A 25368-nucleotide genomic window follows, 5' to 3' on the forward strand; every position below is an offset into this window, starting at 1 on the left:
GTGCAGGACAGGGCAGGGTGCAGGACAGGCCAGAGGGTGCAGGACTGGGCAGAGGGTGCAGGACAGGGCAGGGTGCAGGGGTCCACTGCTCATGTGGTTGCTCGGAGTTGTGCGGACTTGACAGTACTTAACAACCACCACATCTGTTGTAATCTCTAGTCTGGCAGGACATATCATAAATCTCACCCAAACACCAGATTTTCCTTTATGAAAAACAGAGGGTAGAAAAAAAACAAGAACAAACAACAGTCCACTCTCTTGTGTTCAAGATGAATTTTTTTTTTTAAATCAGGACTAACTTAAGGCCTTAAAGGCACACACATTATCCACACTTACATCTCAAATATGAAAGAGGTAATCTATCAGCTCATTAGGTCTGAAACAATTTAGCAAGACATTGCTAAAACTTCATATAAAAATAACTCGTGTTACATCCTTTAGGTGTCAGGTGAGGACCCAGGGCCGTGGCACTCCCTGTTCACATTCTTCCCGGCCGCCTCTGCACATCCAGCACCTTCAGAGGCCTCGGGTCGGCTGCAGCCGGAGCACCTTCCTCTGGAACTGCAGCAAATGTCAGGTTTGGCATGGGTTTTTTTTAAGTTTTACTTTCACATTTACAAATTTGGGAAAGCTTTCTCTTCACTTGAAGAAAAAAGAAAGGTTGGAGCTGCCTGGAGAAGCAGCCTGCTTTACTGCCTTGAGTTCTGGGATTATCTGCACCTTTTAAGGTTGAGAACTTGGGCTTCTTCCAGGTACCTGTCCCCCTGCCCCATGGTGGCTGAAGTCAGACTGTCTCTGAAACGGGACCTGTGGTTTGCTCCCCACTGGGGCTCAGCTCAGTATTAGAGGCTGCCTCCAGTGAGGATTTTATTGCTGGTGAACTCAATATTCCCAACTGTAGTCTTTTAGTGTAGGATGGTGGCCTTGTAAGAAATGAGTCCAGTGGTGGGAATCTGGTGGAGATGAAAGGAGACAGAACGTATAAACAGCACTGAATTCTGCGGTGCTGACACGCTGCCCCTGCTCGCCTTTAGCTCCAGGCATGGGTTCCTGGAATTGGTAGTGAATGGCCCTGCAGCCCTATCCAGACTAAGGCAGGCCAAGATGAGAGGCTGCACAAGAGTCAGGATGTCTGTATGCAAATCCACAGCAGGCCTCGGTTTCTGGAACCCACCAGGCCTTTGTGTCAGCATGCCACATTCTCTTTGGAGCCCCTTTCTCAGGTGGGAACATTACCTTGTAAAATTTTAATTCTTGGACTGAATGAGATAACTGTTTGGCAGGTAGAGGCTCAGAAATATGAACTAGCATTATACAGGTATGTACTCTGAGAGGATGTACTGCTTAAAGCTTCCCTTTGGTCATTACTGAAATTTAAAAGAGAAAAAAAAAATTGGAAAATTCCGTTTGCTTCTGTGACTACAGGAACGCCAAAATTAAAGCCAAAAGTATCATTTTCTTACTAAAATTTGATCCTGTTTGAGCCCCTGCCGTTTTTGCAGTTCATATACTGCTCCATTCTCACTGTGAACACTGGGGTGCTGTTTGCTGCCATCTACCTGTAACAGACTAAACCACTTTCTGACCATTAAGGATCGCTGCAGGGGTGAACTCACTACTGACAACCGAGTGAAATGACTCCTAAAACTATTTTTTCCTACTTGTTTGTCAGGCTACACCTTTTTAGTCTTTCTCTTCCTCAGAGGACAAAGGTTGTGGCATCCTATTGGCATCTGTAGGTGGGTTTGGGCCCTTCCATGTACTTTACACTGAACTAAGTGGTAACTGTTGGAATTCCACTTCATAAACCAAAATGCTAAAGGTACATGGGAGACAACGGGGGTCTTCAGGCAAGTCCTTGAGGAAGCACCATTCCTGTGCTCAGATCTCCATCTAGTTACACAGATGCTGAACTCACAAATATACTGGAATCCACAGACCCTAGGCATTAGTTTAGCAAAAAGTCTGGTTTCTGATACCCAAAGAGCTTAAAGTCCCCTTCAAAACGTGCATACAGACGCCGGATATCTCGTTTGCTTATCCCCAGGAAGTAGTGCTCCACCTTGGTTTTATTATACACAGTAATGCCTGGAGGTATGGTTGGATAGGACACAAGATGGTCTATCCCTGCTGCTTTTAAGATATAAGGAGCATCGTCCTCTAGGGTCTCATGGTGTCCAATCACACTGTACTTTATCTCGCAGGGTGCGCAGAGCTCTACGTATGTCACCCAGTGAATGATGTGGTCTCCAAACTGAAGATCTAACCATCTATGGTTTGGATCGCCAAGGTAGCGCACGAAATCTTCAAACTGGATCCCCCGAGTCTCCGTCCGATTCCTCCTGTATTTCCTGATGATGCCAGGGGCAATCTCATGCCTGTACCAAGGCTCAAACCGAGGGTTATGAACAAACTTGTCCTTAAATGCAGAAATAAGTCTTTCGAATGGATCTCTCACAATAAAAAACTTGAAGTATGTTTTCAATCTACAGAAAAAGAAAAACAAGTAGTTGATGAGATGCTGCTGTGGTAATGTTATCAAGCTGAAACCCTGAAGAGCTGTGACAGCAACAATTGCTACCATTTCTTCCATCCTAACTCGTACCAGTCAGAGTGCTAAGTGCTTTACATGCATCTTTACTTAATCCCCTCAACACCCCTAGGAAGAAAATCCTGTTATTGACGCATCTGACAGGAGAGGAAACAGAGGCTCAGGAGTATGACCTTGTCCAGAGTCACAGTATTCCTCCTAGAGGGCAGCCCCTGTGAAGAATTCTAGCCTTTGCTCTGTTTTGCTTAAATACTTCCAAATGCTAAGAAGGTTTAAAAAGTTTTTTTACCTGTTAAGAAAATTGAAAATGGAGGTACCCTGAGTAAGATAGGAACAGAACTGAGACCAGGTAAAGTTACATTAGAGGTTACTTTTAAAAACTCAACTTAAAATTGCCAGAGGAAGTGGGAAAGAGAAGGGGCCAGGGTAACAGAAAATGAAGGCAGAGGCATTACCCCGAGTGAGATGGCCCACGTGGGCTGCCTGTAGCAAAAGTAGTAGTAATAACAGTAGTGGAGTCATGGTGGTGTTGTGAACAGCTTATAGTAGTAATGACAGTAACACCAGCAATAACTTCTCTGTATTTGCAGAATGCTTACTGCAGTCCAGAAACTGTTTACCCTTATAAAACTTCATAAGGAACACAGCAAAGTCCTGATCCATCTCTGATCTGCCATTTAACTTGTGAAGTTTAAAAGTTTTGTGTACACACACACACACACACACACACACACACACACACAGAGTTCTGTACAAAGTGGAAAACTAGAATAAACTAGAATCAGAAGCAATGAAAAGCCAGTGTGTGAAAAGCGAGGGAGGTCAGGGGTCAGTGGGTAACCCGATGGTCACTTGCAACTTATGCTTTTTTAAAAAGCATCTTGTTCTGCAAGTCGACTAAAAGTTACCATTTAATTATCTTTTTAAAAAAAAGCTGATGTGACTTCCACTTCAATGGACAGCACTGGCGGGTCTCCGGGAGTGCTGAAGTCCTCATAGGACTGAGAACACACCAACACTGGGCATATTCTCATTGCCTCTCACCAGGCCTACAGCCCCTGGGAATCCAAGGAGCAGCATGGGGCATGTGGCAAGGCCAGAGCTCAGCCTCAGATTTTACCAAAATGTTTTTCCTTATTTTAAAAGGCCTATTCTGTTTATAAAACCTGCTCTTACCGTTTCTGAATCTCTGCATTGTTGAAGGAAGACAGGCGTGGGAGGCCATTCTTTTCATGGTCATGAACCACATTTTCAGGGATTTCTTCGATGGAAGGAAAAGCTCCTGGAAGTAAACAAGAAGTGAAGGTTGACAACCCCAGTACTATCCTTAAAGAAAGAGGCCCTGTCTCTGTTTAACGTGCCCTCCCATTCCCCACAGGCATGCACAACAAGCCTGCCTTCAGAAATCACCTTTAGATGCTTGAATGCCATCTGCTTCTCCTGGCAGATGCTTCTCCTCAGATAATATGCTGAAAAGAGCTTTAGTAACCCATAAGCCAATTGGAAGAGGGAGAGGAGTTAGGGAGAGAAGAAGGAAAATGTAACAAGGAGTATAAAGACTGACAAAATCTGCTCCTGGCAATGCATCTGCCCTTAAGGACTACAGCATGTAAGCCACTTTTCCAAAATGAACTCAGTGCGGTGAGGGGAATTCCAGAGGAACAACCGCTAACCATGCTGCTCAGTGCCCTCGCCACTGCCATGGTCACCAGGACTGACAGGCCGGCTCTCCCGGCAACCACACTCCTTCAGCCTGGGGCTGCCCTCTGCCCACACTAGGAAGCAGCAAGGGGTTTAGATGCTGAAGAAATCTGACCAATGTTCCAGGAGCTGTGACATACTTGAAATAGGATTCAGCAGAGGACGCAGAGCATCTGCAGCCAGGCAGGCCAACACACAAAGCCACGTCTGTCTATCCAAGCCAAAGTGCCTACTCCCAGGCTACTGACTGGACTGTGGGTGAGATCCATCCTGAGGCCAGCAGACTAGGCAAGTTTCCCACTCTCTTCCACATTTATGTCAATAGAAATAAACTGTCATGATGCTGAGAAGGTTTTAGCCAAGCCCCTACAAACCCTACCATCCATCTTCACACTGATCCTATTGCAGTAAGCTTCTAGTTCTGCCAGGTCAGAATCCTGCTTGGCTACTTCAGCTGTAACCACAGTCTTGTCTGTTTTATTCATACCTTCTAAAAATATTCCTTAAGTACCAGTACTTTGCAGAACTCTTTGCTGAATGCTATGGGGTGGCCAGTGAACAAGTGTCACCTTGAAGAAAAAAAACCTTCCCTCTCAAGGGGATTCTAAAAGAAGTTGTTCTGAGGAATTGCACCTGGTGCATGTCGGAACAACTCAGGAGCACCACCAGGACCAGCCCTGCTTCTGTTACATGACTTGGCATTAAGTGGGTGCACACTTCCCATGAAAGTATTCTTCATCCTGCAGTGCAGATTTGTGAGATAATTTTGTATAATCCTTATCGTAAACTTGATTTGTAACCTCTTCTCTAATACAACACAAAAAGATCGGAAGACTGCCAGAAGGTTCCAATGCAACATACCACGCACATTGATTAACAAGCTGGCGACTAGAAGATGAGGCATAGCTCTGTTCTCTCCTCAACAACCTGTAAAAGGCCCAACGACAGCAAACATTAACCGCCAACCCTGAAGACCTAAGTAATAGGCCTGGAGTGTGGAGAACTCACAGGCCTCCAGGTCCAGGAGTCATACTGCTGTCAATATATGGTATGTTCCCTTGGAAGCTGAATTGCATAAATAAGGGCCAAAATTAACTTGGGTTAGCTGAAAGCAATTAAAATTTAAACAAGCAAGTTAAGTATCTAAAAAGAGCATAAGTAATCAAAAAAATGCAGTGCTTGTGGTCCCTTTTCAACAATTTCATTTGCTCCCCAGTAAACAGATTCCCTAAAGCAAGCCGTTAAGTACTCTGAATGCAAATGCTTAGGTGTAAAATGAGGATAATTTCTATCTAGCCACCTGTGATGGACAACTTGGTCTCCAGATGAAGAACTGTGTTCACTAGGGCTGGAGGTTCCAGGCCTGGAAGGTCGGGGAGAAACGCCTCCTGGGCACTGGAGAAGAAGGCAACTGTGAGGGTCAGCTTTCTGGTGGCTCAGTGAGTCTGGCCTTGACTAGTCATGGCCAGAACTAAGCTAATAATGCTCAGTGCAATGAGGAGCTCCGCTGGTTTAGTGGTAAAAAGCGACGCTGCAACCCCAAAGGCATGTGGTTTGAATTCACCAGCTGCTCTGAGGGAGAAAGATGGGCAATCTCCTCCTGTACAATTAACTGCCTCTGAAGACCCGCTGGAGGGTCTGCTATGGGACGGTTCTGACTTGATGGTACACAACAACAGCAGCAACATGATGTGAAGATATGAATGAGTGTAATGTATCTGAGAAGCAGAGATGAGTTTGGAACAAGCTACCAGAGATGAGGATCCCAACGCAGAAAGCAAGCAACTGTGACTATGCCCTTGGCTCTGCCACTTCTTTTAAAAACAATCAGTATCTAAATTAATTTCAAAGTATAGCTCTAATATGAAAAGAAAACAAGGGAATGTTTTCAAGGTGACCAGTCCTTTCAGAGAAATCATTCCTTCCCTAGACGCCGCCAGCCCACCAGCTTCCACACAAACAGACATGCTTGAGTATTACACGCACCATTCAAAACAATCAGCACTTTCTTCCATTGCGTGTTGCCCACTTTGGGAGTCTGGCAGAAAAGAATCTTGTGCTTATCACAGACAAATATTCGGTCCAGAACAAACTTGGAGACAGCAGTGTGTGAGAGGTTCTTCAAAGCCTCCTCTCTGCAAACGTTTCGGATGAGTTCCAGGCGCTCCATGTAGACCAAAGGCTCAACGAGCCGGCCGTCTGAGAGCAGTTTTCCAGTTGGCTAGAAGCAAAACAGGCACAAGAGCTTTGTTAGTAGGAAACAGTCTAGAGCCCCAGCAAAAGCTGCGCAAGGAGAGAGGGACATTAGGATGAAGTGGCCAGAATCATTGCTTGCCCTCCTACAAATGCCAGGGAGGTGACCCACTGCTGGGCTTGAGATTCAGGCTAAGTGAATATACTGAACCACAACTAATTTCAAGTCAACTGTGATTCTACCATTGGCTGTGCCACCCCTTTTAAAAACAATTATAAGTAAAAGAATGTCACAAACTTTAAACTACAGCACTAAAATGAAAACAAGAGAATGTCTTTAAGATTACCAGTCCTTTCAGAAAAGTCAAAGAGACACCTATCCTTTTGTTTTCTGATCCTCTACTCAGACAGATAAGACAGGTAAACATGTACCTACTACTTTGCCGATGACATTATGGCTTATCATTTTCTGGAAACAGCAGGAAACTTCATTCAAGAATTTTAGTGAAGTTGCTCCCCTATTAATTTTCTTCAGTATTCCTCCTCCTCAGGTATTTCTGGGTTTACATGTGTAGAAGACACCTAACACCAGCTGTATGCATGGGGCTATTTTTGGTATATTTCTGGGATATATGGTATTTCTCATTACAAAATATTTCTAACATACGAATTCCTCAGACCAAATCATGGGACTACTGGTATAAGTCACAAATGACACAATAAAACACCAGTGAAACAAGGCAAAAAATTAGTTCGAGCTACATTTAAAAGCTCAACTTCAGCAAAGTGTGTTATTTATACACCCCACCACACACCCCGCAAAGCCACAGGTAAAAGATTTTTTTAAAAAATAATGTTAAAAAAACCCCAAGTATGTTCTTGGTACCTCTGCAGGTGGCATGAATAAAATGAGGGGTACAGTTTCTTCCTACTCACCTCCAGTACAGCTGATGACTGCAGATCCGCCCCTCAACAACCCTCTTACTTTTCTAACAGTGGTCTTATACAATATTTGTTCTTCTGTGACCGAGTTATTTCACTCCACATAATGTCCTCTAGACTCACCCATGTTTTGTAGTGTTTGAGTTTTTTGTTCAATGCTTCATAATACCCATTGTGTGAACATACCACAGTTTCTCTATCCATTCATTTGTTGACAGTCACTGAGGTTGCTTCCATCTCTGGGATATGCCCACACGTGTTTGTGTCAAAGCTCTGATTTCTTTAGGGTATATTCTCATAGCGGAATAGCTGGATCAAATGCTATTTCTATTCACGTATTGATGAGTATTTTTTTTAATCCATTTTGCCTTTTCTTTTCTCCTAACTGGTGGTTGGCTGGTTTGTTTTTTGGTGAGAAAAAGTCTGTATTTAGAATTAGCCAGCTGGACTCAGTTTAGATGAGCCCAATTTTGTTGGCAACATCCAAAGCATCATATCAGGAACAAGTCAAGCACAGGCCGTCTTCTCTCCATCGGGCCTAATCAAAGTGTTGACCTTAGCCACTTCAATGTCATAGAGCTTCTTTACAGCTTGTTTAATTTAGTGCTTACTGGTCTTGACATCCACAGTGAACACAAGTATGTCGTTATCTCCTATCTTCTTCCTGGCTGACTCAGTCAATGGTCAGGGGAAATTTGATGATGGCATAGTGGTCAAGCTAGTTTCTCTTGGAGACGTTCTTCCAGGGCTATTTGGGCTGCCTTCCAACTCTCAGTATCTTAGGCCGACAGAAGGTGGGTGACGTGTGGATGAGCTTTTTTTTTTTTTTTTTGGTCTGTGGATGCCCTTCAGGACTGCCTTCTTGGCCTTTAATGCCTTTGCTTTGGCTTCAGTTTTGGGTGGGTCAAGGACTTCCTTCTTCGTTTTTGGCACCACCTTTGCAGAAAGGCCTAACTGGCATTTTTACACCATTCACATTCAATGTGATTTTTGTTGTTGTTGGGTTCTTTTTTGTGTTGTTGCTGGTTAATACATCCACTTTATTATGCTGTCTGAAGGACTTCCTTTAGTGTTTCTTGCAAAGCTGGCCGTTTTCCACAAATTCCCTTAGTTTCTGCTTTTCTCAGAATGTCCTAATTTCTTGTCATACTTGATGGCCCTTTTTGGTGAGTACAAGATTCTTGGTAGCTGGCTGCTTTCTTTCAGAGTTTTATATGTCATCCCTTCTTGTTTACCTGGTTTCTACTGAGAAATCTGAGCTTAATCTTGTTCCTTTGTAGGTAACTCTTTGTATTTCTCTAGGTGCTTTTAGAATTCTCTCCTTGTCTTTTATTTTAGAGAATTTGAATATGATGTGTCTTGGTGTTTTTCCTTTGGGATCTGTCCTGTTTGAGATATGATCAGCTTCTTGGATGTATATTTTCTTATTTTTCATGATACCAAGAATGTTTTCTTCCTTTACTCTTTCACAATTTTCTCAGTGCCTTTTTTTCCTCTTTTCTTTTTCTGGAATTCCTATCACATGTATGTTATTCTTCTTGATGATATCCTACATAATTTTTGTTTTTTAAACTGCCCTTCTTGTTTCTGCCTTTTCATCTAGCATGTTAATGTTGAGAGTTCTGTTTTCTGTTTCACTGATTCCATGTTCCATTTCTTCAATTTGGCTCTTTTGGCCTTCCAACATGTTGACAGCTTCTAAAATGCTGGATTTATTATTCTGGATTTCGTAGATGGCTTCCAAAATTCCACTGGTGCTAGCTTTTGTCTTATATTGACATTTAAAATTCTTCTATAGTTTTGCTTATGGATTTCTTAAATTCTGCTTATTTTTCTTCCATCTTGTGAAAACATTTCAACATTATTCTTCCAAATTCTTTCTCAGAAATTCCCATCAGTCTTTCCTCTGGGAGGTCCACTGACTCTGTGTTTCGCGTATTTTTTGTTTTGTGACATCTTATTTTTTGTGTGTGGAATTTGATGTTGTCTGCTGTTTCCAGGACATTGTTGTGCCACTCCAATTATGTTGTTGTTGTCTCTGACACACCTACGCTGATTACCCCAGTCTCTGAATCAATCCACCTCCTAGAGGGCCTTCCCCTCCTGCGCTGTCCCTCCACCCTCTCAAGCATTATGTCCTTCTCCAAGGACTGGTCTCTCTGCACAACATGTCCAAAGTATGTCAGACGAAGCCTCAGAATCCTTGCCTCCAAGGAGCCACCCGGTTTAAACGTTTCCAGGACAAATCTGTTTGTTTTCCTAGCAGTCCATGGTATTCTCAATACTCTTCTCCAGCACCACAGTTCAAAGGCATCAATTCTCCTTCTATCCTCTTTGGTCATTGTCCAACTCTCTGATGCAAAACAAGTGATTGCAAAGACCATGGCCTGTATCGGATGCACCTTAGCATCCAGAGAGATACTACTGCTCTTCAGTACTTTGGAGAGGACACTAACAGCAGACCTTCCCAGGGCAATATGTCTTTTAATTTCCTGGCTACTGGTGCGCCACGAGTGTTGACTGTGGTGCCAAGCAAACTAAAGCTGTGAACAATCTCAATCTCTTCACCATCCATCCAGATGCTGCCAATAGGCCCAGTGGTGAGAATCTTTGTCTTCTTGACATTGAGCCTCAATCCATATTGAAGGCTGCAGTCCTTGACCCTCTGCAGCAAGCGCTTCAGGTCCTCCTCAGTTTTAGGAAGTAGGTTGTGTCATCTGCATAAAGCAGATTGTTGATAGATCTTCCACCAATCTTGACCCCACATTTCTCCTCATAGAGCCCAGCCTCCCGGATAATCTGCTCTGCATACAGGTTGAAAAGGTATGGAGGTAGGATGCATCCCTGGCGTATGCCCTTCCCAATTTTGAACCATGCAGTGTTCCCTTGCTCCGTTCTGACGACTGCCTCCTGGTCCAAGTATAGGTTTCGCATTAGAATGATCAAGTGCTCTGGGATTCCCATTCTTCTCAGAGTCAGCCACAGTTTGTTATGATCCACACAGTCAAATGCCTCTGCATAGTCAATGAAACACAGATAGACATTCCTCTGGTATATCCCTGCTTTCAGCTAAGATCCATCTAACATCAGCTACAATATCCCTAGTACCACAACCCCTTCTAAGCCCAGTCTGGACTTCTGGCAGTTCTCTGCTGATGTGCTATTCCAGTCGTTTTTGGATAATCTTCAGTAGAATTTTGCTTACATGTGAAATCAATGATATTGTTCTATAGTTTCCACACTCTGTTGGGTCACCTTATTAGTAGATGAAAATCAGTAAGAGATATTTTTTTTTAAAAAGAATGTGCATAAACAGAGAAATAATCTAAAGTTCTCAAGAATAGTAATTCTGAGAGTGCATTTGCTGCTAGAAGGAATCTGCTCAAATCAACAAGGAAAACACTGTTTTTGTAAATAATTAACAACCCCATTCCCATTTCTCCACTGAGTCCTCTCAGAAAGGCAGGCATTGGCCAGCAGCCCTCCCAGAAAGCTCTCAATGGGTAAAGTAGCAATGCTGGAGCCAAAGGCCTCTCCCTGCCAGAATGATAGAACTGCACTCCATCCCACTCTTGGGGATCATATCCCCTCAGCACCCACCAAAGTGAGGCTCTTCCTGATGCCAGGCCCTCGCTTCCTTTCCACATAACCCACTCCAGTATCTGCTACATGAGGCCCAGACACCAAGGAACCTGGTGAGCAGTGCTGTGCTGGGTAAACAATGGCCCTTGTGTGATCACTCTCCTCAGGAGGATACAACAGCCCCCTTCTGGGATGACCATCTGCAAGGGGACCAGGGCCCACTGCCTTCTCATGCCCACCTTCAGTTCCTCAGGTAAGTGCTTCTCCTCAGGCAACTTCCCCACGTCCGGCATGGTTGTCAAGAACAGAAATTCCTGTTTGGCACTGTACACTAGGAGACAGAGGGTAACAGTCATCTTACACATAGAGAAACTAAACTTTGAAGGTAGAAATATGCAACCTGCTGGAAAGGGCCTTCTTAAAGTGCTCACAAGCATGGATGTCACTTTCTGCACTAAGGTATGCCTGATCCAAGTACAGCAGTTTCAACTGTCTCATATTATACATGTGTAAGAGCCTTGGTGACACAGTGAATTATGTGCTTGGCTGCTAACCAAAAAGACAGTAGTTTGAATCCACCACTGCTCTGTGGGAGAAAGATGGGTTGTCTGCTCCCATTAAGATTTACAGCCACAGGAACCAGATGGAAGTTAGTCACACTAAGTCTTCCTCACACAGGAACTGACTTAACATCAGTGTGTTTGGCTTTTTGTTTGGTCTTCATGTACATGTGAAAGCTGAAAAAATAAAGACAAAAAATGAACTGACGCCTTCGAAATTTAGTACTGGTAAATAGTTGTCCTAGAGAAGGAGAGGCCAAGTTGTTCTTTGGAGGCAAGGATTTTAAAGCTCCATCTCACATACTTTAGTCATGTTGCCAGGAGGGACCGGTCCTTAGAGAAGGACATCAGGCTTGGAATGGTGGAGGAACAGCACAGAAGAGAAAGACCCTGTATGAGAGGGTTTGATACAGAAAATGGGGTTACAGGGGTAGGCACGTTGGAGTCAGTGAGACTGGCTCAGGACAGTGTAGGTTTCAGAACTGTTGTACACAGGATCGATGAGTCATAAGTGATGGCACATAACAACAACAAACAACAAGCATGGGTCTCCAAAAGAACAAACTAATCTGTCTTGGAAGAAATGCAATCAAAATGTTCCTTGCAAGTGAGGCCAGCCAGACTTTGCATCACTTCCTTTGGGCACGTTATCAGAAGGAAAAGGACCTGGAGCAGGATATCATGCTTGGGAAGTCGAGGCTCAGGAAAAAGAGGACGACCCTGCAGTGGCTATACCAATGTGCTCAAAGCACAGCAAGCCTGTGAGGACTCCACAGGTCTGAGGAGGGCGGCATTCTGTTCTCTCTACATGAGTTCTCATCATCAGTCTGCACCCACGCAATTGCACCAAACAACATTTCTGAAAGGAGAAAAAAAGCATGTTGAAGGAAAAGTGTTTGCAACAAATCATACTAGAGCAGTTAGATTTCATAGATGTTGAGCACAACTCATAGCAACCCAATGGACAAAAGACCTGAAGCCTTTCGTTAACTATCGTCGTTTCTCAAAGTTCATAGAGTTTCCAGAGAGGGGGGTAATTAACGTCAATCTAAGTCTCACCTTTTATATAAAAATTAACTCAAAATGGTTCATATCTAAATTTAAAACAAAAAGATAAACATTTAGACTATGTATGAGAAAATACTTAGGATATAGATTAACTAGACTGTATAAAAATCTAGTTTTCATCACCAGCTCCCCGAAAAATTCTGTGAAGATGAGCTGCTGGCTGTGGGATAAATCATCTTAAATGACAAAACATTAACATAAAAAATACTTAAAGAGGTTCCAAAAATTCATCAGTGTGAGTACAATCTGATTAGAAAAGGACACAGGAATACATTTCATCGAAGAGATATACAGGCTGCAAAAATGGATGTTCAACTCCAGTAGCCATCAGGGAAATGCAATTTGAAACCACATGACATATTACTACACAACGAGTAGGATGCCTAACATAAAAAATGACCCCAACAAAATGCTGGTGAGGGTGGGAGAAACTGGATCACCTACACACTGGTGGTGGGAATAAAAAAATGGCACAGCCAGTCTAAAATGTTTGGACTGATATCAACTAGTAATTGCACTCTGGGAATTTATTCCAGAGAAATGAAAACTACATTCACATAAAATATATGTTGCTTCAAAGTGTCACTGAGTGGATTCAGATTTATAGCAATCTTATGTTCAACAGAACAATATTCTGCCCAAGTCCTGCACCACCCTCGTAACTGCTGTTTGCTTCAGCCCATCGCTGTCAATCCTTCATCTTGAGGGGTCTTTTTCTTAACTGACCATTTACTCTAGCAAGCATGAGACTTTAGCAATCTGCAGGAACTGGTTCCTCCTGATAACATGTCTAAAGTTTATGTGACGAAGTCTCACCATCATTCCTTCTGAGGTATTTTAGGTGTACCTCTTCCATGACAGTCTATAGAATACTCAATATTCTCTGCTAAAACCGTAGTCCAAATGCATAAAAACCTACACACACATAGTTAAAGCAACTTTAGTCTTAATAACCCCAACTAAAAAAAATGTTATTGTTTCATGCCATCCAGTTGCCTGTGACTCATAGCAACCCTACATACAACAGCCCTACACCCTGCTCTATCCTGTGCAATCTTACTGTCACCAACACAACTACCTCCAATACCCCAATCACTGAAGCTAGATGTCCATAATTGTTATGTGTAATCGAATCACCTGTGACTCACAGCGACCCTATATACAATAGTTATGAACCCTCTCTATCCTGAGCCAGGCTCATTGGTTCTAGTACACTTACCCCTATTATCTCCATTACTGTGTCAATCCATCCAGGGTTGTCTTGTCCTACACTGTCCCTCCACCCTTCCAAGCATGATGTCCTTCTTCAAGGAATGGTCCCTCCTGGCCATGTGCCCAAAGTATGTGAGATGAAGTTTCAAAATCCTTGCCTCCAAGAGAAACTTGGTTTCACTCTTCCAAAGACAGATCTGTTTGTTCTTTTGGTGGTGCACGGTTTGATTAATACTCTTCTCCAGCACCACAAGTCAAAGGCATCAATTCGTCTCTGTCATTCTTAGTCACTGTCTTACTCTTTGATGTGTAGCAAGTAATTGTGAAGACCATGTCCTGGATCAGGCACATTTCAGTCTCAAGACTGACATCACTGCTCCATAGAGGTTTCTGTAGAGGAATGGTTAAAAACTAAAAAGCAAAATTAAACTGTGATACATCCATACTATGTAATATTACTTAGCAATAAAAAAATGAAGAGATACTGATGTGGCTGGCTACATGGATAGATGTAAAAAAAATTGTTGGATTAAGAAATCCTAAAATGACAAAGAACAGATTAGTGATTACTGGAGACTTGGAGACGGGTGTGATGTGGCTATAAAAAAGCAGCACCAGGTGATAAGTGATTGTATCAATATTTTCTCTTTTTTTAAAAAAATTATTCTGATTTATTTACAAAGTTTGAATACATTGTTTTTTACAAAAGATCCTTCCCATTTCCTTCACCCCACCCACCCATCAAATCGTGCAACCCTATGATTAATACCCTACCCCTTTACCCATCCTCTCCCTTCTATTTCCACAGACATATGAAGAAATGCTCCAAATCACTGCCAGTAAGAAAGATGCAAATCAAAACCACAAAGAGATAGCATCTCCAGTAGCAGTGGCAAAGTTTAACAGGACAGCAAGTAATAAATGTTAGGGAGGATGTATTGAAATAGGAACTCTGTTACATTGTCGGTAGGGTTGTACAATGGTACAACCATTTTGGAAGGCAGTTTGGCACTTCCTCAAAAAGCTGAACACAGAAATTCCATATGATCCAGTTATTCCATTGCTTGGAATCTACTCCAAGAAAATGAGAACTGAGGCTCAAATGGAAACTTGTACACCAGTGCTCATAGCAGCATTATTCACCATCACAATAACATGGTAACAGCCCAGATGTCCAGCCACAAACAAATGGACTGAGAAGTTGTGGTACATTCATACAATAGAATACTATGCACCATGCAAGAGCAATGATTCTGTAAATTACTACCTAACTTGGGAGGGACTGAAGAGCTTTATGCTGAGGGAACGCATTCCCACAAGGACAAATACTGTATAAAACCATTATTGTAGAATGAGTATGAGGATCCAAGGTGGGGGGAGGGGGAAGCTGGGGGAAGGGTCAATATTATATCTCCATGTATAGATTTTACAAGATGTAACAACCACTGGTGGAAAGCAGATAAAGATGCCATGGAATCCTATTACTTTTACAATTATATGTTAATCTGCAATTATCTCAAAATGTTTAAGGGGAGGGGGAAATCTAAGCCAAATCAGCAGCTAAGTTAGTGCTCACCCATTAGTTTTTTTTTTTTTAAAAAAAGCCAGCAGTACAGAGACGAGACTTCAGGAATTAAACAATGTGTTTGTCCAGAATAATTTATAACAGTTTTGTATTGGTTTCTTTTTTAAATCTTTGGGCCAAATTTGAAGATCACTTTCCTACCACTACAAAAAGAGTATTTTTCAATTTCACATTACATTCTAACATGTAATTATGGGGGGAGGGAATGAAATATCACATAAAAGCATTCAATCAAACCAGATACACAAAGGCTTATTTCATTTTAAAAAACTAACCTAGTCCATTCTCGGTTGTGCAGTCTCTGCTGAGCTCTCTGGTCCCCTCTGTCTGGCTGCAGGACTGAACACATATCCCCCTCCCCAGACAGCAGTGCATGTGAAGCATTATGGGCCTGGATGTCTTTCCCTCTTTCTTTTCTGCACAAAGGAGAACTTCACAAAAACCTTACAAATTCCATTACAATTATCCTACTTCCCCTATTTGATTCCAATGAAATCTCTTTGCCATAGATCTCTTCTTTTTTCTATTTGAGTCAAACTGACATTCTAACTAATGCTGCATGCAGGAGACATCCTGTACCTGGAATGAGGACAAGAATGCTACCTATTGTGTAAAAAGCAGACAAAAGCGTCAGTATCCTTGGCTTTAATGCTCCTGAAATCCTTGCTAGGGCTAAGAAACCAGCTTGTTTGGCCTCTTCCTCTAACACTGTCATCTCTCAGCACTGACGGGCCAATAAAAAAAAAATTTAAAAATTGCTCATTCTATTGTTTGGTGTCTTGGTGTCCCAACAATATTTTCTTCATGCAATTCTTAGTTCTATCACAGGTTGAATGGGTTTCATAGAAACCTAAGCTTCCTTAATATCATCACAGACACCCTGCATTCTTAACAACCGACTTATGAATAGAATGTGAAAAGCAACCTATTTCATACTTTAAGAAGCAAAGAGGAGGAGCTTTGGAAGCTTTGTAGCACCTTACCTTCCAACACACACATGTCAGAGCAGTCATCCCTGATTTTAGCATTTCTATGACTTTATAAAGAGGAACACTATGAGCTACAATGATTAAAGCTTGGCTGCTAACTAAAAGGTCAGTGGTTCAAATAGTGGCTCTATCAGGAAAAAACTCAATAATCTGCTTCCATGAAGGAAAACAAAAAAACCAAGCCCACTGCTGTAATCTCTGTCATGTACCTCTATGAATCCCATTAAGCTTTTTTGGTCAACACTTACTCATGGTAACCCTCCACTGGGCTCCAGAGCTGTAAATCTTACAGGAGCAGCCTGCCTCACCTTTCTTTCCAGAGAGAAAACCTACAAAATGGTCCTGCTCTATCAGATGGGACTCTGATTCAGAATGAACTCAATGGAAATTAACAGCAGCAGATTTAAAACTTCTAGTATTTGTTCCCAGTCTTGATGCAACTAGACTTAAACTAAACTCAGAGTACAAATTGTGTTTGGTTTACTCTTTCTGATAACATGCAAGTAACTTTGTTTTGATCATTATCTCCATTATAGACTGGTGTGTGTATGTGTGTGTGTGTGCCTCCATTCTGACCCCCAAAAGCAAGTCTCCAGTTTCAGGACCAAGGACCCTGATCCTCTAGGTATATTTAGGTGTTTTCAAAATAGTTCATTTTCACTATAAGTATCTTTATACTTCTAATTTTTTACCCAGACATTTGTAGATTTGTAATTAATATGTTACCTTTCTAAAAGTAATAATTTCCCCTCAATTTCATGACTACAGTGCACCCAGTTGCTGGACATTGCCAATGCATTCCCTATAGGTCTTCTGTACCCAGCATTTGCAGGCCATCTACTACATAGAAAGCAACTTAGTCACATGTTCTGCCTTTAAATCACATTTATTTGAGGAGCTGGTCAAAGCAAAGAATGTGAGAGGAAAGTAAAACAGAAGACATGAAAAAGAGCTTTACACACAAACTGCATTCATAAGGATGCCATTTTTTTATTTAAAGTATCAACATGTCACTAAATTGCCACCACTGAAGGTGGTTATTTTCCTATGACAAAGTCTAGTTGTAACACCTGGGCCTAGTCACAACAAGAAGTTGAGACCTGTTAACCTTAACCAAGGATTGGTAAGTGCTACAAATAATGTTGTGTTATGCTCCACTGCTAAACTGGAGAGACCACGACACTATAAGATAAATAAATAAAAACATTTAAAATAAGGTTAAATCAAAATTCCACTACTGGGAATATACCCTGAAGAGACCATAGCTGACATCCAAGCAGATATATGCACACCCATGTTTATTGCAGCTTTGTTCACAATAGCAAGGAGTTGGAAACAACCTAAGTGCCCGTCAACAAACGAATGGCTAGAGAAGCTGTGGTATATTCGCACAATGGAATACTATACTGCATTAAAAAACAAGGAACTCATGCAATATTATTCAAAATGGTTGACTCTGGAGAACATTATGCTGAGTGAAATATCCCAGTCACAAAAGGACAAATATTACATGATGCCACTGTTGTAGAATGGGACTGTCCTTGGGGTTGGGGAGAGACTGAGTAAGATGGGTTCAATAATGTATACTGCACTGAAACAGAGGAGGGAGAAAACTGTTTAAAAGAGATATATAACTAGGTATTTCTGTCATCACAGGAGACTAGAGCGAGGGCTACATGGTGGAGGGGACCTGGGGGAGGGTTTGTAAAACAATGAAAGAATCTTTTCTTTTACTTTTCCATAATTTTTGGACTCATGTACTTATAACTTGTTAGTCAAATTTGTGTCTTCTAGGTTGCAACACCCCCATGATACATCTTCAAGGATATGAACATGTACAGCCAAGCACAATCAATAAGAGTGCATCTAAATTCCAAAATCAATCTCCATAATAGTCTATGTGTTTCCTACTGCCAAAGGGGCCCTTTAGAGTAGTGAGAGAAGATCTTCACCCTGAAACCCACAGCGTCCCTTTTCAGCAGGAAGTAGCTAAGAGAATACGCCATCCCCTTTTCCTTATGACTCAGGGTGAAGTCTCTCTCAGGGAGGAGTGATAGGGAATGGCAAAGGACACACTGACAAAGAAGATTAATCAGAACTGGCTTTGACAAGCACTGTGGCATTTGGACAAGAACAAACTGGGAGGAGGGTAGAGAGAATAGTGCAACAATGAATGAATGGAAACCCAAAATCTCTGTAAATGTTTATGAAAATTAATAAAATATAATTATAGGAAAAAAAATAAGCTTCATGTGGTAGCTTAAGAAAAACCTATTCTGTTCTTGGAGCAAGAAAAGACCATTGCAAACAGGTACATAAGAAAGAGTAACATTTAATCCCTTTTTATGGATTTCTCTCTAAAACATATTATGGGAAATTAAAGGACAAATTGTACTGGGGGAGTCTGCTGTAGGGGATCTCTCCAAAGTGCTAAAAAGTAATGATGCCAGGCTAGAGACTAACATGTGCCTGATGCAGGACATGGTCTTCGCAATTACTGCTATGCATTAAAGAGCTGGACAGTGACTAAGTATGACAGAAAAAGAACTGATGCCTTTGAGTTGTGGCACCGAATAAGAGTCTTGAACATACCATAGACAGCCAGAAGAACAAATAAGTCTGACTTGGAGAGGGTCAAACCAAGTTTCACCTTGGAGACAAGGATATTCTGAGAGGCATATGGCCAGGAAGGACCAGTCCTTGAAGGTGGAAGGGCAGTGCAGGAGAGAAAGAACCTGGATGAGATGGATTGACACAGTAACTGAGGCAATGGTATTAGGTGTGTTGAAGTCAAGAGACTGGATAGGGCAGGGTTCAGAGCTATTGTACTGAGGGTAGTTATGAGTCATGGGCAGCTCGATGGCACAAAACAACAACCACCTTTAACACTGTCTAATAAACATATACTTACTTTCTAAAAAAAATACAGTATAAATAATTTAACCTCTCAACCCCAGGCTGATGTGCTTTTTAAATTACTCCCTCATGAAGTAGCACTGAAGAGAATCAAGAATAAGATGTATGGACTTTGAAAAGTCTACTTTATAATCTCAGCAAGCTATTTTTCTACTACTAATTCCCCACCTAGGTTAAACATTTAAGGTGCTCAATCCTAGCTGCATGTTAGAACCATGTATAGTGCTTTTTTTAAAATAAGTAAACACCTGGGCCCCAAGTCTAGAGATTCAATTCACGTGGTCTGAGGTCAAGCAGTGGAGTGTGTAAATTCTAATATACTGCCAGGGTGAGAACCAGTGCTCTAACAGAAGAGATTTCCATTATCAGTTATGTGTAGTTACGGTGGAGTAAGCAGAGAAATTTCCTAATTTTCCAGCTGAGATCATGGTTTCAAAATCTAACAACCCTTTCAGACAGAGCTGAAGGCCCATGGGAGCTGTAATTAGCAGTGACGCTCTGGCTACCCCAGATATTGGTAGATGTGACGTCACATTTCCAAGGCTGCGAAACCTTGCAGGATTTTTCACAAGGGCTCCTGAAAGATGAGCATAGCACCTCCATCGACAGCCAGAGTCCTCGGCACTAAATGCATAATAAATGTCACTGAGTGGAAACTGTGAAGCTTTGACTCACCACTGGTGGCTCAGGACAGTGTTTTCCTCTTGCCAACTGGATGGCCTTCTACCTTGGACCTTACTGCTCCTTTATAGGCAGAGTGGGGAACAGAGAGGAAGAGAGCAGGTGCGGGCACGTGGAGGAGCACTTAGCACAGCAGGTGGCTGTCCCTGGGAGCCCTCTGGGCTGGAGCAGGAGCCTGCAGCCCACCTGTCACACCTGCGGCATAAACCTGTGCAGCCCACCGGGAAGAAATCAGGCAAAAAGCTGGTGTGGACGCAACTCTAAGCACCGTTTTTCTAAAAGCTGTAATCAGTATGTAAGTGTTCAAAGTGCTGTGCAGAATAAAGATGTTGTGCAGAATAGAAAAGGATTCACAAATATCCTTATTAAGCAGAACTTACCAGGCCAATCAAATCCTACCAATGAACCATTTCTTTTCTTTTTTAATAATCAACTTTTAATTGTTGGTGAGTTGGGTTATTTTTTCTTTGTAATACAGTTTAAAAAATAGAACTGCAGAGCCTTTCCTTTAAACACCAATGAACCATTTTAATACTCCAACTTTGTCTCACACCTTAAACTTAGACTTTGCCACTGAAGCAAAGCTTCCACTAAACTCTCCTTGCATGGACCCAGCATTTTACAGCTCACACCACACTGCAAGAATATTAGTCCTGGAATACTGTCACAGCAGGAGTTATGCCAATTTTATAGGAGCGGGGGGAACCACTGAGGTTCAGGTAAGCAAATGACAAGACAATGAACTTGCTATCAGCTCTTCTGCAGCTCAATCTGGGGCTCTTTCTAGGTCTTCAATTGAATGCATATGTTCACTAAAGGAAGTTTAGAAATTATTGAAAACCAGCTGGCACAGGCATACAGTCATACCTTGGAGACACTGGGGGTTTGGTTCCAGGCCCCCACGTCAAATTGGGTATTACAATGAAGAGAGCCACACATTTCATGTTGTCCCAGTGCATATAAAGTTATACTATACTATAATCTATTGCAAGAACATTATGAACAGTTTGAAATATTGTAAAAATTATAAAAATGTGGCAGAGGCACCAAGTGACCACATGCTGTTGGAAAATAGCATCTAAAGACACAGGACTGGCACAACCTTCACTTGTTAAAAAACTTGCTCTCTAGAAAGCACAAGGCAAAGCACAAAAAAAATGAGATAATGCCTTTATTTAAATGGCCTGCCTTCCACTAAAGGTGACCTTCTGTCAGCTGGTTATCAGACAGGTAGCCACCAGTGCAGAGTTATCAGGGGGCACAGAGGTGTGCCAATCAATCACAGTTATGTCTTTAAGGACAAGCAGCACAGGAACTCCCAAGGCAGAAGCCAATGATGAAAGGTGACAGTGCAATGATGCATGGTATATACAGCACTATTGCGAGTGAGCTTGGTTCCTCTGGCATCACTCTGACCTCATCTCAAAGGAAAGCACCTTCTGCTCCCCAGAAGACACGCTGGGGACATACCTCATATTCCTTATACTTGTTTATTTATATATACATATATATAGCTATAGATATATACACACATACATACATATATATGTGTGTGTATATATATACACATACACACACACACACAACCAAACAAAAAAATTCAACCTAGTTTGTTGCATCAGAACTCACTCATAGCTAACCCTCCAATAGGTTTCCAAGGCTGTAAACTGCATGGGAGAAGACTGGTCATCATTGTCTCAAGGAGACACTGGTAGATTTGAACCTCCAGAGAGGTGAGGCCTTTGAGTTAGCTGCACAATTCCCTCCATATTATGCTACCAGAAGATTTAGACTTTATGTTCTCTAAGCTCACTTCTGGCATTTTAGGGCAGAAGCCAAGATAGAAACAGAAAGAATCTGTCTTTAGGCACAGCTGAGGAGACAAGAACTATATCCTGAGTTGTTTATGATCCTGAGTTATAACCTGTGATTTTCACTTTTTTACTTCCTTAATAAACACAATCACTGAGAAAGAGAAAAAAATTTATGATTCCGTGAAAAAGGCCATCCATGCAAGTATCTAAGAAAAGAATGCAACAAAGCTTTGCTTAAGGAAGCGTACACTGTGAAAGCATACCTACCATCAGGGTCTTTAAAGGTCAGCGTGATGAACTTGCTAGCCACCATGAACATGAAAATCACCCAAAAACATGCGGCCAACAGAAGCCACTGGTGGTGCATGTTGTCAAATGTCAGCCATTCAGTGACTTTCCCTAGAAAACATAAACAAGAGAGTCCCTGCTGCTTATAAATCAATTATACAAAAGGTTAAGAGAAAGAAAACAAAAAGCCAGGTAATTTCAGTTACCAGTACCAACAGCAAATAATATTTTTCAGTTGATAACAATGTTATTTTGACAGTGATAATTATGGAGGGACAGTGCAAGAGAGGACTCCAGATGAGACAGACTGACATGGTCCCTAGGGCAATGGTATTAAGCATCTGCCTCGGAGTCAGTGAGATTGGCTCAGGGTAGAGCAACATTCAGAGCTGTTGTACACAGGGTCACTATGAGTCACAGGTGGTTCAATGGCATGTAACAATTGTTGCTGTTTGTTGTTTATTGCCATCAAGTTGAGCATGACTCATAGTGACCCAATGAACAAAAGGCCTGAAGCCTTTCTATAATTAGCGCTGTTTCTCCAAGTTCATAGTTTCCAGAGGCATGTGGTTTGGGAAGTGGATGCCACTCCTATTTCTAAACTTGAATCAATCTGGGAGCTCTACCAAACATTGCCCACAATGGGTAGCTATTATGGCACACCTATGGGACAGTTATTCCATTATGGCATTTGAAACCCAAATGGTACAAGATTCAGCAAACCTAGATTACCTCAGCACAACAAATTGGCCAGAGTGCTGTATGACTTAGAAGAATGTTTCTACCAAAAAAAAAAAAATAGTAACAAGGGATTAAAATATAATCCCTTTGGCCCAACTTTTAAATATAAGGGCCCCAGGAGGTCTTGTTGACTCTAAACAAGAGGCTTTAATAAAAACAACCAAACAATCCACACAGATCCTCAACCAAAGTAAGAGCATCTTCTTACAGACTCCAGCCGCTTCATCCAACTCCAAAATGGAGACAAGGGCTTTGGTGTTATATGTTGTTGTTAAGTGCCATCTAGTACCAACACTATAAACAAAAGAACTATTGTCCACAATCAATATTAATTATCAAATGAATCATTACATTTAAAATATTCTTCATAGTAGGTAGGAACAGTGAGACAGTGCCGTTCTCATCTGCTTTCAGAATGCACTGTAAGTTGCTGCTGTTGTTGGATGCTGTTGAACCCATTCTGACTCAGAGAAACCCTATGGGACAAGGTGGAACTTACCTCATAGAGTTTCCTAGGTTACTATCTTTATGGCAACAGCTCTCAGATTTTTGTCCCAGTGAGCTGCTGGGTGGGTTCAAATCAACCACCTTTTAGTTAGAGGCTGAACACTTAACCATTGTGGTAAGCCTGAAGTGTCCATCTTTCGATTAGAAGCAGCGTCTGAACCATGGCGCCCCCAGGGTTCTTTTATCAGACTTGACATCTGTGGATTTGTCTGACTCCTTATTGGTGTTAAAATGGGTTTCAGCACCTACTACATGTCAGGGCCTGGAAGCAGGTGGGTAGGAGGAAGTCAGCGAAGGATTAGAGCCATGCTGTGGCTAATTCACAGCGGGCAGAGAATCCATGTTGGTGGTGTTATGTACCATCACGTCAAAACTGAACCACAGCTGACCCTCAAGAGGATTTTCCAAGGCTGAAAATCACATGGATGGAGACTGTCCAACTTTCTCCCCAGGAGCAGCTAGTATATTCAAGCCACGCGTCTCTGGGTTGCGAGTACAACTCTTTACCCACTAGGTCACCAGAAAGGTTGTGTTTAAAGTCATGATTTTCTGATAAGATGTAGTCACACCTAGAGAATCTCTTTAAAAGTCAAGAAATGAACTGTTAGGTCTCCGTGTCTACTCACTTGCCTGCAAAGGCCTGTGCAGAACCTTGGTGGTGGGTGTTTTTCATGCTACCATTCACACCTGGAGTGAGGCAGGGCACTTCCAGTCCTCAGCATGTCACTGAAGCCACACTCTTTGCTAGAGATGCATGAAGAACTGGGAAGTCTCAATCAATTCCTAGCAAGATATAAAAAAAAAAACCACAACAAACCACCACACCATCACATTTCATTTACCTTCAATGCTGCTTCTTCAAGCCAGAACAGACCATTCTCAGAGACCACACTGGCCAGGCTGGCTCCCACAAGATGACAGACACTCTCCATCACTGCTGGACAGCAGAGACAGCATGGTCTTCTCAGCACAGCGTGGACAGAGAACAATTTCAGAGAGCGCTTCTCAACCCTGGCTGTTACAGAGCCTCCAGAAGACCCACATAAATACTCTCTTGTGTGTTTCCACAATATCGATTTCCTACAGCCTCACTGCAGCCAGGTACCTTCAACCTGGATTCTTTCTTCAGCACCTCTACCAAATTCTCATGCAGCCTACATCCAAACACAGCCTGCAGTGTGACCCTGCCTGCCAGAGCTCTGCCTCTACAGGGTGGCCTATGCTGCCCTCAGTGTGTCTCGTAGTTTCCAACTAGAGTGTTCAGATTTAAGAAAGAGAAATATATGAAGCCCACTGAACCAGTAAAGTTTGAATTTCACAAAAACAGTAAATAAAGCTTTTGTGTATATGCCAAATATTGCATAGGATATGCTGTTGTTGTGTACCCTCGAATCTGAACAGACCCATAGCTGACCCTCCAATGGGTTTACAGAGGCAGTTAATAGGATGGGATGGGACTGCCTATTTTTCTCCTGTGGATCAGCTGGTGAATTTAAACCGTGTACCTTTGGGTTGCCTGCGTAACTCTTACCATTAGGCCCCTTGAGCTCCCTGCATAGGACATAATCATACTGAAAACAAATATTTATCTGAAATATAAATGGTATTGGGTATCCTGCATTTCATCTACCAACTCTACCCAGGAGGAGAATGCCCAGTCCCTTCTCCAACAGCCTGAAGCCAGCTCTCCTGCCTCCGCTGAGTTCCCTTCCTAGGGGATTTATCCATTATGGAGAGCAGCAGAGAATTGAGTAAAGAGCACTAGACTCCGATCACATACCTGTTCCACACTCTAATTCTGTGTCTCTGCAAGTCACTTAGCCGAAGTCTCAATTTCCCATCTCTAACACAAGGCTGTGCTTTGTCATGAAGACTAAATGAGAGAATGTACATAAAAGACTAGTGCAGACCCCCAATATACATAGTAGAGTCCTTTGTGACCTTAACCATAAATTTATGTCCTACTAAGTGTGGTGGCTATAAACAAATGCATCAGGTCTGGTGTGGTCTACTTCAACAAGAGCAGAAACGACATGAA

The 25368-nt window shown here is 42.2% G+C and overlaps 1 protein-coding gene across 1 annotated transcript; it reads right to left on the reverse strand.

Annotated features, from left to right (window-relative positions):
* Nucleotides 1-1948: 1948 nt before the first annotated feature.
* On the reverse strand, nt 1949-22187 carry CHST10 (carbohydrate sulfotransferase 10). Its single transcript, XM_006887796.1, has 5 exons — nt 22062-22187; nt 11209-11300; nt 6239-6473; nt 3728-3833; nt 1949-2486 (listed from the first exon to the last, which is right to left on the reverse strand). The coding sequence occupies exons 1-5, from the start codon at nt 22159-22161 to the stop codon at nt 1949-1951; spliced, it is 1071 nt and encodes a 356-aa protein (XP_006887858.1). The 5' UTR covers nt 22162-22187.
* Nucleotides 22188-25368: the final 3181 nt, after the last annotated feature.

Source organism: Elephantulus edwardii, unplaced genomic scaffold (genome assembly GCF_000299155.1).
Source record: "Elephantulus edwardii isolate Elephantulus edwardi_28Jun2011 unplaced genomic scaffold, EleEdw1.0 scaffold00062, whole genome shotgun sequence".
NCBI classification, from domain to species: Eukaryota; Metazoa; Chordata; class Mammalia; order Macroscelidea; family Macroscelididae; genus Elephantulus; species Elephantulus edwardii.

What these genes read in the sequence shown, in the direction of transcription:
- CHST10 (XM_006887796.1), bottom strand. Translation starts at nt 22,161, where the DNA reads ATGCACCACCAGTGGCTTCTGTTGGCCGCATGTTTTTGGGTGATTTTC. An exon ending in GACCTTTAAAGACCCTGATG is followed by an intron (nt 11,301 to 22,061) that starts GTAGGTATGCTT and finishes TCTGTCTCCTAG; the next exon opens with TGTACAGTGCCAAACAGGAA. An exon ending in AGTGCTGATTGTTTTGAATG is followed by an intron (nt 3,834 to 6,238) that starts GTGCGTGTAATA and finishes GTTTACTTCCAG; the next exon opens with GAGCTTTTCCTTCCATCGAA.